At 44.1% G+C, this 16,192-nt stretch overlaps 1 protein-coding gene across 2 annotated transcripts in view; it reads left to right on the forward strand.

Moving 5' to 3' along the window:
* Window positions 1-16,192, forward strand: part of RPS6KA5 (ribosomal protein S6 kinase A5) — a 70,053-nt gene that overhangs the window by 28,631 nt on the left and 25,230 nt on the right. For both annotated transcript variants that reach the window (XM_073578177.1, XM_073578176.1), the window contains exons 6-9: window positions 11,289-11,372; window positions 13,202-13,305; window positions 13,704-13,854; window positions 14,908-15,069. In XM_073578177.1, the coding sequence (XP_073434278.1) occupies window positions 11,289-11,372; window positions 13,202-13,305; window positions 13,704-13,854; window positions 14,908-15,069 (501 nt within the window). The remainder of the gene's footprint in view (window positions 1-11,288; window positions 11,373-13,201; window positions 13,306-13,703; window positions 13,855-14,907; window positions 15,070-16,192) is intronic.

The following is a 16,192-nucleotide window of genomic DNA, read 5'->3' on the forward strand; positions in this document are numbered from 1 at the left end:
ACCGCTGATCTCTAGTGATGGATAGGAGGCATTCTCAGTGATGTCACCGCATTCTCAGTGATGTCACTGCTGATCTCTAGTGATGGATAGGAGGCATTCTCAGTGATGTCACTGCTGATCTCTAGTGATGGATAGGAGGCATTCTCAGTGATGTCACCGCTGATCTCTAGTGATAGGAGGCATTCTCAGTGATGTCACCTCTGATCTCTAGTGATGGATAGGAGGCATTCTCAGTGATGTCACGCATTCTCAGTGATGTCACTGCTGATCTCTAGTGATGGATAGGAGGCATTCTCAGTGATGTCGCTACTGATCTCCACTCCCTGACAGAAGTTATGTTGCTTATCCATGTTATGTAAATAAAAGCTTATAACCTGATGTTAAATTCATCCATTGGTTGTATAAATTATTCTTTTGAAAGCTGAAACCCTCAGAAATGTGGTTTAGGTTCAGAAAATAAATTGGCATCAATGCAGAATTATTATCATTTAATGGACACAGAAGGGTCAGATTTTGCCAAGACAAAAGTTTTGACGCCTGGTCATATAATGAACCCAATCCTAGTTTACATCCTCACCTGTGCTCAGTAAATGATCGGTTAATTAGTGTGTGTGTATAAAAAGAAACCCAGCACCCCAGACCTTCACTTGAGCTGCAACTTGAGCTCTGAAAACATGCCAAAAATCCACCCTGTGACCAAAGTCTGGATTATCAAGAGGCTGAAGACCAGATCCACTGCAGAGGTGGCTGGCACCTTTAATGTGTCTCAGCATCAAGTACAAAGATTTAAAAAAGATTCGAAGAGACTGGAGATGTGTTTGGCAAGCCCAGGTCCGGCAGACCCCGCAAGACAACTGCACAGGAGGAACTTGTTGGTTAGAAAATCCAAAGCAAGCCCCTCTTCCAATGAAGCAGAGCCCCAACAGGCCTGGTCACCTCAAGTCCCTGTGTCAACTAGAACTGATTGTACGATTCTGTCTCAAAATGGCCTCCATGGTCGAATCAGTGCCCAGAAGCCAGCACTAAACAAAAGGCAAATAAAAAACTGTGTGGCATGTGCAAAGTCCCACAGCCTGCTAAACAGATGGACGCTGGAAAAGTGGCAGAAGGTGGATTTCTCTGATGAATCTTCAGTAGAATTACACCACAGCCGCTGCAAATACTGCAGGAGACCTACTGGAGCCCGTATGGATCCAAAATACACCCAGAAAACAGTTAAATTTGGTGGTGGAAAGATCATGGTCTGGGGTTACATTCAGTATGGGGGTGTGCGAAACATTTGCAAGGTGGAAGGCAATATCAATAGCCTAAAATATCAAGAAGTATTAGCTACCTCTTATATTCCAAATCATAAAAAGGGTCAAATTCTGCAGCAGGATGGTGCCCCATCTCATACTTCCATCTCTACAACAAAGTTCCTCCAGGCAAAAAAGATCAAGGTGCTCAAGGACTGGCCAGCCCAGTCACCAGACATGAACATGTTTGGGGTAGGATGACAGAGGAAGCTTGGAAGACAAAACCAAAGAATCTAGATGAACTCTGGGAGGCTTGTAAGACTGCATTCTTTGCTATTCCTGATGCCTTCATTAATAAATTGTATGAATCATTGTTGAACAGCATGGATGCAGTCCTTCAAGCTCATGGAAGTCACACAAAATATTAAATATGACTCTAATAGCACCAAAACTTCATTTACCAATGTTATGCAACATATATTTGTATTTTAAGTTAATTATTTGTTTGAATATTACATTACTTTCTGTGGCCGACAAAACTTTTGTCTTGCCAAAATCTGACCATTCTGTGTCCATTAAATGATCAATATTTCTGCATTGATGCCAATTTATTTTCTTTTTCCAAAGATTTTATTTGGATTTTAAAATAACAGGCAAGAATAGGGAGTAAGGGCAGGAGAGGAAGGAGGGGGGGAGAGGATGGGGAGGGAAAGAAAAAAGAGGAGGGACATAGGTAAAATAACAATGCAACAATATAACAATATAACAAGAGTGATATTACACTTATAGGGTACATAATGCCCAGGTCACTGGGGGTGTAAAAGGTATAAACAAAACGGCTGCGAACAAACGCATAACGAGAGATTGTAAGCCAATTAAGGCCAATCATAAGTGAGCAAATATTTAACAAGGATTAGTAGACGAAATATACAATTAAATGGTAGCGCCTAGATGTTGGTGGTGAGAGAAATTAAGTTATAGGGGACAGAAAGGCCTTGTCCCATTTGTTCCATTTTTTATAAAATTTTCCAAACTGATTATTAATCAGAGCAAAATTCAGTTCATGTGCTCTATGTTGCTGGACTAGGTGGAGGATAACCTCTGGATTTGGGAGTATTTTGTTTTTCCAGTGGAAAGTGATGACATTTTTTGCTACAAGACAAAGATGAATGAATATGGGTTGGAGTGCCAAGTCTAGTTCGTCTAGGTTAAGGGAAAGAAGGGCCATTTGAGGGGTGAGGGTTAAAGTTTTGTTAGAGAGTTTATTGAGAGAGGTAGAGATCCAAGACCAGACTGTTTTGACTCTGGGACATTCCCAAAACATATGCAATAGGTCTCCCTTGAAGCCGCAGTCTCTCCAGCAAAGGGGTGAGGATGAGTTTGAAGGACCGAAGTGTGCTAATTTTGCCGGAGTAAGGTACCAATTACTAATAGTTTTAAAGTATGTCTCTTGAAGTGGAAATGAGACTGTGGAGTTGTACGTTTTGGAGAGAGCCTCTTCCCATTGTTCAGGAGAAAAGGTGGATTTTAGGTTTTTTTCCCAGGTAACCATATAAGGGCTTTTTGACAAACTATCGTCGTTGTTGAAGGAGTCATAGAGAAAGCCATGACTCCAAAAGATTTTATGATGAGGATTGAGTAAGACTTTTATGGAAGCGTGAGTAAAGTTCATTTTTGACTTAAGAAAAGCGAGGACATTATCTTTTAAGAGGATGAATTCTAAGAATAAGGAATGAGGGACGTTAAAGTATTTTCTTAGCGATGCAAAGTCTACGAAATTGGAGCCGTTGTGGATATCTCCCAATTTTGTGATTTTTAATTCTGGCCAAATAGTAGGGAGGGTTACGTTAGAGAGGCTAAAAATAAGAGTAAGGGGTATGTTTTTTAGAATGGGGAATTTGTGTGTCCGTCTGCTTGGTTTGGAGAATTTACACCAAGCTTGAGCAATGGCCAGGAATAGAGGGTGTGCGTTAAAGTTAGGAAGATGATTTGAGATTGCTTGAGTGATGATGTTGCTTAACTGTTTACCATTATTTAAAAATAGTTCCAAGTCAAACCAGGCCGGAGGTTCACGTTGGGAAATCCAATGGACACTTTGTTTAACCAGAAGAGTTTGATAATGGGCAATAATGTTGGGAAGGCCCATCCCCCCCCATTCCCTTTTTTCCTGTGTAATGATGAGGAAGAAGTCCTAGCTTTTTTTCCTCCCCACAGGAAGGTTTTGAACAAAGATTGGATGTTTGTCAGAAGTATGACCGGGATGGGCAGAGGGAGGCATCGGAGAACATATAGAATTTTTGGAAGGATGTGTGTTTTAAGGATATAATTTTTTCCCCACCAAGAGAGATTTTTCTCTTTAAAGATTAAGCAATCTTTGCTTATTGAATCTGTCAAATTTCTCAGATTTATCTTCCCCATAAGGTGGAGATTATTACAGAGGGAAATACCTAGGTAAGGAATCTCTCTGTTGCACCAGTTAAGGGATGTTTTTTCCTTTATTGCATCTGTTTGTTTAGTGTCAAGATTAAGGGGAAGGATGTTCGATTTTGACTGGTTGATTTTGTAGTTAGATAGGTCCGAGAATTTGTCTAGTTCATTGAAAACCTCAGATGAAGAGTTTTGGGGGTCAGTTAAAGTCAAAATGATGTCATCTGCGAATAGGCTGATTTTGTGTTCCTTGTGTTGGGTATGGATACCTTTAATTTTGGCATTGTTACGAATGTGTTCGGCTAAGGGTTCGAGGGCCAAGTTGAAAAGTAGGGGTGATAGAGGGCACCCCTGTCTGGTGCCGTTCGAGATGGCAAAGGGGTTTGAGATATGATTGTTGGAGGTTATTTTCGCGCTTGGGTTTGAGTATAGTGCCATAATAGTGGTCATTAATTTTTGATTGAATCCAAATTTGAAAAGAGTGTGTCTAAGGAAGTCCCAATTTATGCGGTCAAAGGCCTTCTCGGCATCTAGTGATATTAAAGTTGTTGGAGTTTTAGTAGAGTTGGCGTACCTAATAACGTTTATTAATCTCCTTGTGGCGTCTGCGGGTTGTCTCCCATGGGTGAATCCCATTTGGTCATTGGCCAGAAGATACAGGAGAAAGTTACTCAACCTATTGGCTATTATTTTGGAGAACAGTTTTATGTCTGTGTTGATGAGGGAAATGGGGCGATAATTGGTCATTAGTTCAGGGTTACCTTTAGGTTTTGGAATCAGGACAATCGAGGCCTCAAGCATTTCCTTTGGAAATAGCCCCCGGACTGCGGCAAAGTTGAATACTTCTGCAAGGTGAGGAGATAAGAGTTTACTGAAGGTTTTGTAGTATGAATTGTTGAAACCGTCGGGGCCTGGGGATTTGTGGAGGGGGAATTTGTTAATAGTATCTTCTATTTCAATAGGGGAGAAAGGGGCAGATATAAAGGCCAGGTCGTCGGTTGATAAAGAGGGAAGATTGATTGAGTTGAGGTAGTCATTGATATCTTGCGAGTTAGGTTGGGAAGAGGAAGAAGTTGGTTTGAGGTTATATAATTTTTGGTAAAATTGGGCAAATTCGTTAACTATGTCTTGGGGGGTGGGATAGAATGCCGTTTTTGGAGGTGGCTACTATTCTGTTGATTCTATTGTGAACTCTTTTATTCTTTACCCTATTTGACATGAAAGAAGTTGGTTTATTTAGTGCAGAATAATTAAATTTTGAGGATTTTACTACAGCATCATAAGGAGTGCTGATAAGTGATTTGAGCTTTTGTCTCAGAGTCAAGAGTTCAAGTTGGAGAGAGGAAGATTGGGAATGATGGGCTAATAATTCGGATTCTTTATTGTGGATTTTGGTTTGGACTTCCAAGATATTCCTTCTATTCTCTTTTTTAATTTTTGATGAAATATCAATGAAAATACCTCTAAGTACAGCCTTGTGGGTGCACCAATTATTGAAAGGGTTGGTTGAGGAGGATTTGTTATCTAGGAAGAATTGGGAAATGGCCTTTTCTCTTTTTTGCTTGTGAAAGGTGTCGTGAAGGATGTTGGAGTTACATCTCCACATATTAGCTTTCTTAAGAGGGGGACCTAATTGTATAAGACTGTGTACTGGTGAATGATCAGAGAAGGACTTTTTGCCTATAGAAACCTCCTGGAGTCTGGGGAGAGTGAACACGTCTGTAAGGATTAGATCAATCCGGGATGCGGACTGATGTACGTCTGAAAAGAAAGTGTACTCTCTTGACGACGTGTTTAGACACCTGAAGACGTCGAAAAGTTCGTTTTTAAAGATCCACTGATTTAGGTTATTTGAGGGACTACGGGTGTGTGAGGAAGAGTCAACAGTGCTATCCGGTGTAATGTTGAAATCTCCAGCAAGAATTAGTTCACCTTTTCTAACCTTGGAAATGATTTTCAGGAGCTTATTTAGAAAGCGAAGCTGGTGCCGGTTGGGGGCATATAGGTTAACTAGGGTACAGATTTGTTCATTAATTTTGCAGATCAAGATGAGGTATCTACCGTTAGTATCTTTATGTTCATCTATGATTTCAAAGGGAGTTGAAGAACTTATCATAGTGATTACACCTGCTTTTTTCTGAGGGCCACAAGATGTAAAAATGTGGGGGAACTTTTTGTGGTGGAGGTGTGGATGGTTGTTAATCATGAACTTAGGCTCCTGAATACATGCAATGTCAATGTGTGATCTTTCTAGTTCCCTCCAGAGGGAGAACCTCTTCCATGGGCTATTTAGGCCTTTCACATTGTAGGAGGTGAGTTTAAAACTCATGATAGATCTAATTTGGATTAGGTATGGGGATGATCAGTGAGGAGCTATGTAGCTTGGAACCTGGAGCAAATGAATACAATGATAGAGAACAAACCAATACTCGAATACAATCGGTATGTATCGGCAAAAGAAACAACCTGTAAAGAGAAAAGTAGATTGTGAACAATAAACAGTAAACATGAGCAGAACACTAAATAATGAACTGCTACTAAGCACTCTGGGTATTACACATGGACGGGTAATAGTGAAACCCAATGTAAACGTGAAAAGAACCTAGTAGACATTAAAGTTATTTATCATTTTCCAGTATTTTGTCTTGGTCTGGAGATGGATTTTAGAAAATTGGCGCCTTCCTCTGGGGTGAAGACAGGGATAACTTTGCCCTGGTGGCGGATTAGGAGCTTGAGGGGGAACCCCCAATTGTACGGGATTCCTTTATCTCTGAGGGCAGAGGTGACGCTGGAAAAGGAGCGTCCAATGTGAATTTTGACAGGTCAGGAAAGACCTTCAGATCACTGTACGGGTCCGGGAATGTTTTTTGGTCCTTTAGGTACTTTAGAATTTTTTCCTTCGTTTGGAAGAAGTGTACCCTCAGGATTGTATCCCTGGGGATATCAGCTGCTAGTTTTGATGGCCGTGGAAGTCTATGAGCCCTGTCTATCTCGAGATCGGAAGAAGAGAGGTTTGGGATAGCTGTTTTGAAGATATCTTTAATATGGTCAGAGAGATGTTCTGGAGGAATGCTTTCCGGCATGCCACGTATCTTTAGATTGTTGCGGCGGCTTCTATCCTCCACGTCTGAGAGTTTGAGTTTGAGTTTGTAGACCTCAGCAGAAAGTTCCTTTAAGTCAAAGGACGAATCAGTTGATTTGCGTTCGAGTTTTTGTAGTCTCTCTTCATGATTGATAATTTTTTCAGAGAACTTTTCGAAGATTGAATTTAATTTGAGGTCAAGCTGTTTACTGTGGTCTTTGAAGTTTTTGTCCATATCCCTTCCCATTTTTTCCATTTTTTCAGATAGATTAACCAAGTATGAAAGTACGTCTCCCTGTAGCGATTCGAGACTTGCTTTGGAACCCTTTTAAAGATGGAAAATCTTCTTCATAATTGTAACTTGGGAGATTTTTCTTGGCCTTGGATTTCGCGGGGGAGGAATTCGGAGAGATAACCTCTGACTCTTCGTCCGAGCCAGATTGTTCGTGTGAAGAGGTATGAACATTTCCCCACACTCCTGGAGCGCTTCTTTTAAGTCTCTGAGAAGTGTCCATCTCCACGAGGAACTGGTTATTTTTACCAGTATTTAGGGGTATGTGTTGGGGGTAGTAGGTTTGCTTTGTGGGAGAGTTAAGCCTGCGTGGTGAGCGGGATCTGCTTCTATTAGTAGTAGTAGCTCTATCGCTGTTAACTTGGCGTTGTGGGAGAGCTTTGTTGCCTCTTGGTAGGTTAGGGATTTTTGAGGCAGGAGAGGAACCTTTGTTTCTAGTGGCGCTCATTCTGGAGATAAGGAGAGATTTTATGGATGTGTAAAGCGTTGTCCGACTCACCCCCCTTGTTTGTTTTTATGTTTCCCCCTTTTTACTTGAGTAGTGGTGGCTGATTTAGAAGATAAAGGTTCACAAAGAGTATGGGAAAAAGAGCTTCACCTTTTAAGATATAAGCCACCAGGTGGTGCTATTGTGCTGAGTGTTCCCCAGACCAGTCTCTCTAATAGGAATTGTGTGCTTTGAGCTTGTTGTTATCACAACTTAGCTCTCTGACCATTTAAGGGAGTGATTAACCCTTGCTTTTATAGTAACACAACAGGGCTTCCCACTCAGGCAGTGTGGTTAACCCCTCCTCAGATTTTAGTATTTCTTGGGGCAAGAGGGATGTGAGGGTCTGTTATCCTCAGTATATACAACCACAGCGGCTCCCTGCTAATAAAGTTTGTGGTAAGTATTAAGTATTATTACTAGTCCGCTTCTTAAGCTCCCAGCCGTCTATTAAGGAAAGACCTTTCCCTGATGTTGGCACAATTAGAACCACAGCATTGCTCCCTGGCTCATAGTGAGCGGTGATCCTTGTCTCTATATCAGCGCTGGCTAGCTGATCTTTCAGAGCTTTTTCAGAGCCTGCTGTGCTCGTCAACTCTAGGGGGATTCTGTGCCACTGCAGATGACCCACCTCTTTAGCTGCTGGCGTGGCAGTGTCCCGGTGACGAGAATTCGGCAGTGGCACCTGCTCCTCCCGGTCTTCCTCTCCTGGTCTGCGGCGTCTCAAATGGTTGTAGATCTCCTAGGAGAGAGGGGAGGAGGAGCCAGGCCTCGTAGAAAATTTAGTCCCTGGCTTCTGGTCTGCAATGAGGTATAGGCCGCAACATCTTCAATAAGGGCCAAAATTAGTCCAAAATGATCTTGAAAGATCCTGTAGCTTTTTGGGAAGCTAATAAAGAGGAATCTGAGCTTGGATGGTTCAAAACTGCCGCAGATTAAGTCGGATTTTGCGGGTTTCACTGGAGCACCCGGTTCCTATGTCCTCATGGTACAAGGCATAGGCCACGCCCCCGCCAATTTATTTTCTGAACCTAAACCACATTTCGGAGGGTTTCAGCTTTCAAAAGAATAATTTATACAACCAATGGATGAATTTAACGTCAGGTTATAAGCTTTTATTTATATAACATGGATAAGCGACATAACTTCTGTCAGGGAGTGTCTAGTGATGTCACCGCTCATCTCTGGTGATGGATAGGAGGCATTCTCAGTGATGTCACCACTGATCTCTAGTGATGGATAGGAGGCATTCTCAGTGATGTCACCGCTTATCTCTAGTGATGGATAGGAGGCATTCTCAGTGATGTCACCGCTGATCTCTAGTGATGGATAGGAGGCATTCTCAGTGATGTCACCGCTGATCTCTAGTGATGGATAGGAGTCATTCTCAGTGATGTCACCTCTGATCTCTAGTGATGGATAGGAGGCATTCTCAGTGATGTCACCGCTTATCTCTAGTGATGGATAGGAGGCATTCTCAGTGATGTCACCTCTGATCTCTAGTGATGGATAGGAGGCATTCTCAGTGATGTCACCGCTGATCTCTAGTGATGGATAGGAGGCATTCTCAGTGATGTCACTGCTGATCTCTAGTGATGGATAGGAGGCATTCTCAGTGATGTCACCGCTGATCTCTAGTGATGGATAGGAGGCATTCTCAGTGATGTCACCGCTCATCTCTGGTGATGGATAGGAGGCATTCTCAGTGATGTCACCGCTGATCTCTAGTGATGGATAGGAGGCATTCTCAGTGATGTCACCGCTGATCTCTAGTGATGGATAGGAGGCATTCTCAGTGATGTCACTGCTGATCTCTAGTGATGGATAGGAGGCATTCTCAGTGATGTCACCGCTGATCTCTAGTGCTGGATAGGAGGCATTCTCAGTGATGTCACCCCTGATCTCTAGTGATGGATAGGAGGCATTCTCAGTGATGTCACCGCTCATCTCTGGTGATGGATAGGAGGCATTCTCAGTGATGTCACCGCTGGTCTCTAGTGATGGATAGGAGGCATTCTCAGTGATGTCACCGCTGATCTCTAGTGATGGATAGGAGGCATTCTCAGTGATGTCACTGCTGATCTCTAGTGATGGATAGGAGGCATTCTCAGTGATGTCACTGCTGATCTCTAGTGATGGATAGGAGGCATTCTCAGTGATGTCACCGCTGATCTCTAGTGATGGATAGGAGGCATTCTCAGTGATGTCACCGCTGATCTCTAGTGATGGATAGGAGGCATTCTCAGTGATGTCACCCCTGATCTCTAGTGATGGATAGGAGGCATTCTCAGTGATGTCACCGCTCATCTCTGGTGATGGATAGGAGGCATTCTCAGTGATGTCACCGCTGGTCTCTAGTGATGGATAGGAGGCATTCTCAGTGATGTCACCGCTCATCTCTGGTGATGGATAGGAGGCATTCTCAGTGATGTCACCGCTGATCTCTAGTGATGGATAGGAGGCATTCTCAGTGATGTCACCGCTGATCTCTAGTGATGGATAGGAGGCATTCTCAGTGATGTCACTGCTGATCTCTAGTGATGGATAGGAGGCATTCTCAGTGATGTCACCGCTGATCTCTAGTGATGGATAGGAGGCATTCTCAGTGATGTCACTGCTGATCTCTAGTGATGGATAGGAGGCATTCTCAGTGATGTCACCGCTGATCTCTAGTGATGGATAGGAGGCATTCTCAGTGATGTCACCGCTGATCTCTAGTGATGGATAGGTGGCATTCTCAGTGATGTCACCGCTGATCTCTAGTGATGGATAGGTGGCATTCTCAGTGATGTCACCACTGATCTCTGGTGATGGATAGGTGGCATTCTCAGTGATGTCACCGCTGATCTCTAGTGATGGATAGGAGGCATTCTCAGTGATGTCACCAGTGATGGATAGGAGGCATTCTCAGTGATATCACCACTGATCTCTAGTGATGGATAGGAGGCATTGTCAGTGATGTCACCGCTGATCTCTAGTGATGGATAGGAGGCATTCTCAGTGATGTCACCGCTGATCTCTAGTGATGGATAGGAGGCATTCTCAGTGATGTCACCTCTGATCTCTAGTGATGGATAGGAGGCATTCTCAGTGATGTCACCGCTGATCTCTAGTGATGGATAAGAGGCATTCTCAGTGATGTCACCGCTGATCTCTGGTGATGGATAGGTGGCATTCTCATTGATGTTACAGCTGATCCCTTTATATTGTAGTGAATATTGAATGCCTGCTCTATTTTTATTTCCCCACAGCCTCCAGAAATTAGATTTGTAATGTAGATAGGTGTTGGGAGGAGGGGGATGCAACTGCAGCTTCCCTCTTTCCCGCAGTATGAGATGTGCCTTGGGATGGAAAAAGAACCAAAAAAGTGAAGATCAGTATTAGTGTTTTTGAATCCTTTGTCCTGGTCTCTGATGCTGTAAACCTCATCTGTCAGGATATTGCAGCTTGCAGATGAGGGATTAATGCAGCACATTCACCTCGATAATCCCTGGAATCATAACTGGGAATGTACCGGCGTGTGGTAACCTGTATACAGGAGCAGAGGTAAATGATTCCCCAGCTGGAGCCGACACCATAACGCCTCCAGTATGATTATACCTTATTATTATATGTACATATGTACTGTGTATATATACAGCATCATGAATGGCGATATGAGCACGAGGGACTGCAGAGCCGCACTGTGCAATCTACAGCAACCCCAAATATATGTAATATCGTGTCTTTTATTCTATATCAAATCATCATTTTCTTTACTCCTAGAATGAGCGAGCCTATTCCTTCTGTGGGACCATCGAATATATGGCGCCAGAGATCGTCCGAGGAGGGGATTCTGGGCACAACAAGGTACTAAGATCTGTATATCCTATACAATGATGTCACCGCTGATCTCTAGTGATGGAAAGGCAACATTCTCAGTGATTTCACCGCTGATCACTAGTGATGGATAGGAAGCATTCTCAGTGATGTCACCGCTGATCTCTAGTGATGGATAGGAGGCATTCTCAGTGATGTCACCGCTGATCTCTAGTGATGGATAGGAGGCATACTCAGTGATGTCACCGCTGATCTCTAGTGATGGATAGGAGGCATTCTCAGTGATGTCACTGCTGATCTCTAGTGATGGATAGGAGGCATTCTCAGTGATGTCACCTCTGATCTCTAGTGATGGATAAGAGGCATTCTCAGTGATGTCACCGCTGATCTCTAGTGATGGAAAGGAGGCATTCTCAGTGATATCACCTCTGATCTCTAGTGATGGATAAGAGGCATTCTCAGTGATGTCACCGCTGATCTCTAGTGATGGAAAGGAGGCATTCTCAGTGATATCACCTCTGATCTCTAGTGATGGATAGGAGGCATTCTCAGTGATGTCACCACTGATCTCTAGTGATGGATAGGAGGCATTCTCAGTGATGTCACCGCTGATCTCTAGTGATGGATAGGTGGCATTCTCAGTGATCTCACCGCTGATCTCTAGTGATGGATAGGAGGCATTCTCAGTGATATCACCTCTGATCTCTAGTGATGGATAGGAGGCATTCTCAGTGATGTCACAGCTGATCTCTAGTGATGGATAGGAGGAATTCTCAGTGATGTCACCTCTGATCTCTAGTGATAGGAGGCATTCTCAGTGATGTCACCTCTGATCTCTAGTGATGGATAGGAGGCATTCTCAGTGATGTCACCGCTGATCTCTAGTGATGGATAGGAAGCATTCTCAGTGATGTCACCGCTGATCTCTAGTGATGGATAGGAGGCATTCTCAGTGATGTCACCGCTGATCTCTAGTGATGGATAGGAGGCATTCTCAGTGATGTCACTGCTGATCTCTAGTGATGGATAGGAGGCATTCTCAGTGATGTCACCGCTGATCTCTAGTGATGGATAGGAGGCATTCTCAGTGATGTCACCTCTGATCTCTAGTGATAGGAGGCATTCTCAGTGATGTCACCTCTGATCTCTAGTGATGGATAGGAGGCATTCTCAGTGATGTCACCTCTGATCTCTAGTGATGGATAGGAGGCATTCTCAGTCATGTCACCGCTGATCTCTAGTGATGGATAGGAAGCATTCTCAGTGATATCACCTCTGATCTCTAGTGATGGATAGGAGGCATTCTCAGTGATGTCACCGCTGATCTCTAGTGATGGATAGGAGCCATTCTCAGTGATGTCACCGCTGATCTCTAGTGATGGATAGGAAGCATTCTCAGTGATGTCACCGCTGATCTCTAGTGATGGATAGGAAGCATTCTCAGTGATGTCACCGCTGATCTCTAGTGATGGATAGGAAGCATTCTCAGTGATGTCACCGCTGATCTCTAGTGATGGATAGGAGGCATTCTCAGTGATGTCACCGCTGATCTCTAGTGATGGATAGGAGGCATTCTCAGTGATGTCACCGCTGATCTCTAGTGATGGATAGGAGGCATTCTCAGTGATGTCACCTCTGATCTCTAGTGATGGATAGGAGGCATTCTCAGTGATGTCACCGCTGATCTCTAGTGATGGATAGGCGACCATTCAGTGACAGTATGCAGAGATGTTAGACTGGTAAGGGTATGAAACGCGGAGTATTAGACATTTTCATTGTGAGGATTAATCTTTCATTACTTAACATTTTCCTTGGTTTTCTTTTTTGGGATAAGATTTTCTGCCATTATCGTGTTTCAGGCTGTCGACTGGTGGAGTTTGGGCGTCCTGATGTATGAGCTGCTGACAGGAGCGTCGCCATTCACTGTAGACGGGGAGAAAAATTCACAAGCAGAAATTTCAAAGTACGTCCCGTCCTTCTGACTTTTGCCAATGACTGAAGGCAAAAAAATATCGTAAACTGCAGATTTGTGTCAGGTGTCAATAACATCATCACTCTACTGAAATACTCTGTGCTGCAGTGGGACCTCACTCCTCCCACTATGTAACTCCTTCCACTAGATCAGCATACTCCTGAAATACTCTGCTCTGCTGGGGACCTTGTCCTCTTTTCTAAGTAAATGTGTCCTTCTAGAAGAACAGCCCACTCCTCTCTTGCAATATTATTTGCTGATAATGACCCTGCTCCTGTCATCCTCTATGCTGCTTTTTTCACTTAAATTACTGACTTTTTTATGTCACTTCAGTGAGATAACTTTTAATGATGGAATCATGGCACAAATACAGATCTGTACTTTTGCAGGAGAATATTAAAAAGTGACCCACCCTACCCCCCAGAGATGAGTGAGCTGGTGAAAGATCTCATCAGAGGTCTTCTGATGAAAGACCCCAACAAGCGGCTCGGCTGCAGTCCCGCTGGCTGTGATGACATAAAGAAACATTCATTTTTCCAGGTGAGTTTCCTGCTGTCCAGATCTCGTGCTGCGTTGCTCAGCTCTACTGATCCAATATCTGCGCTGACACACGAGGAGAGAAGCTTCAGCTGCATCCCCCTCTCTGCATATTATTATCCTACTACTATACAAGGAAGCAGAAGCTACAAGGCTGCTCATTTAATCCCCTGCACTTCTAATTTACTAGCTTTAGGGATTTTACCCTTTGTACATTTGGTATAATCCATAAATGATTCTTTGGCTGGATACTGGCTCAGCTGATTGGCATCAAACCCAACCTTTCCCAAACACGAGTGCTCTTTTACATCAATTTTTCATGTGTGTTTTGTAGAAAAAGAGAGAGCCACTGCCAAAATTCTCTGTCACCCTCAATTACATTTTCCCCCCTTTCCACTCTGGACTTTTCTGATATCCACCCCTCTGGGCTCTTTGCTCCCCTTTCCCCCTGGGTTCTTTGCTCCACTTCATCCCTGGGCTCTTTGCTCCCCTTCCACCCCTGGCTCTTTGCTCCTCCCCCCCGGGCTCTTTGCTCCTCTTCCCCCCCCCCCGGGCTCTTTGCTCCTCTTCCCCCCCCCCCCCCCCCGGGCTCTTTGCTCCTCTCCCTCCCCCCCCCCCCGGGCTCTTTGCTCCTCTCCCTCCCCCCCCCCCTTGCTCTTTGCTTCTCTCCCCCCCACCCCCGGGCTCTTTGCTTCTCTCCCCCCCCCCCCAGGCTCTTTGCTTCTCTCCCCCCCCGGGCTCTTTGCTTCTCTCCCCCCCCGGGCTCTTTGCTTCTCCTTCCCCCCCCCCCCCGGGCTCTTTGCTTCTCCTCCTCCCCCCCCCCCCCCCGGGCTCTTTGCTCCTCTCCCGCCCCCCGGGCTCTTTGTTTGCTCCTCTTCTCCACCCCCCCACCCCCCCCCGGGCTCTTTGTTTGCTCCTCCCCCCCACAGCCCCTCGCTACTCATCTCCCCACATTTGCCGTTAGGAGGGGCCCATACTAATTTTATCGCCGGTTGGAACATATCTGGGAGGGTATGGCCGCCTGCCTTAGTTATTACTGTCCTTCTTACATTTTAGAACCTGAATTGGGAGGATTTGGCAGCAAAGAAAGTGCCTGCTCCATTTAAGCCGGTGATCAAGGATGAGCTGGACGTGGGGAATTTTGCAGAAGAGTTCACAGAGATGGATCCTACTTACTCCCCAGCCGCTCTGCCCATGAACGCCGACCGGATATTTCAGGTACATGAGGCTTGTGCCTGGCACGTCTGCAAACTTTTTCCCTGGGGGAATCTTGACCCTTGGAGCTACTGTAATTCTCCAATTGCACAATGTGCTTTGCTGAGTCTCATGTCGGGGTTTCATTGTAAGAAGCTGCAGAATGAGACATCCGGACAGCAGGCGCAGTATCCATGTATACAAACACAAACAGAGAGCACAGAATGACAATTGTGCAGAAATATCCTGCAGTAAAACATATAACAGTAGTCAGCAAGTGCTGATGAAAAGATGATAACAAATACAGGGTATTTAGTCGATACATTTTTTTGCAAAAAAATGTATACCAAGCTGCTCCACCGCGTCAAGGTAACCCTATTGAAGCAGTCCCCATCTAATGTATTTAAAACCTGAACATGTGAACAGTGTCTAAATGAACAGGATGAAGATAGGCCGCTTCCTAGTATGGGCACGTGGTGTAAGCCAGCTCTTTATGTGCATGTCACACAAGAGAGGGGTGGGGTCTCTCAAATCATGCATAGGCACGGAAAAAACTGGATTAAAAACACATGTGACATGCACACATATGAACAAGTCGGTAGGACACTGTTCATACCACCCACTGACTCAAACACAAACAGAGAGCAAAGAATGACAATTGTGCAGAAATATCCTGCAGTAAAACATATAACAGTAGTCAGCAATTGCTGATGAAAAGATGATAACAAATACAGGGTATTTAGTCGATACTTTTTTTGCAAAAAAATGTATGTCAAGGTAACCCTATTGAAGCAGTCCCTATCTAATGTATTTAAAACCTGAACATGTGAACAGTGTCTAAATGAACAGAATGAAGATAGGCTGCAAAAAAAGTATCGACTAAATACTCTGTATTTGTTATCATCTTTTCATCAGCACTTGCTGACTACTGTTATATGTTTTACTGCAGGATATTTCTGCACAATTGTCATTCTGTGCTCTCTGTTTGTGTTTGAATCAGTGGGTGGTATGAACAGTGTCCTACCGACTTGTTCATATGTGTGCATGTCACATGTGTTTTTAATGCAGTATCCATGTATGTCCAGGATGAAAAGGAGCAGTGCAGTGTATACTCCCAGATGTTTGCCCCTAAGCGTCTCTTACCGTC

The sequence above is a fragment of the Dendrobates tinctorius genome, unplaced genomic scaffold, assembly GCF_039654945.1.
Source record: "Dendrobates tinctorius isolate UK_male_01 unplaced genomic scaffold, ASM3965494v1 ptg000058l, whole genome shotgun sequence".
In the NCBI taxonomy this organism is placed as follows: Eukaryota; Metazoa; Chordata; class Amphibia; order Anura; family Dendrobatidae; genus Dendrobates; species Dendrobates tinctorius.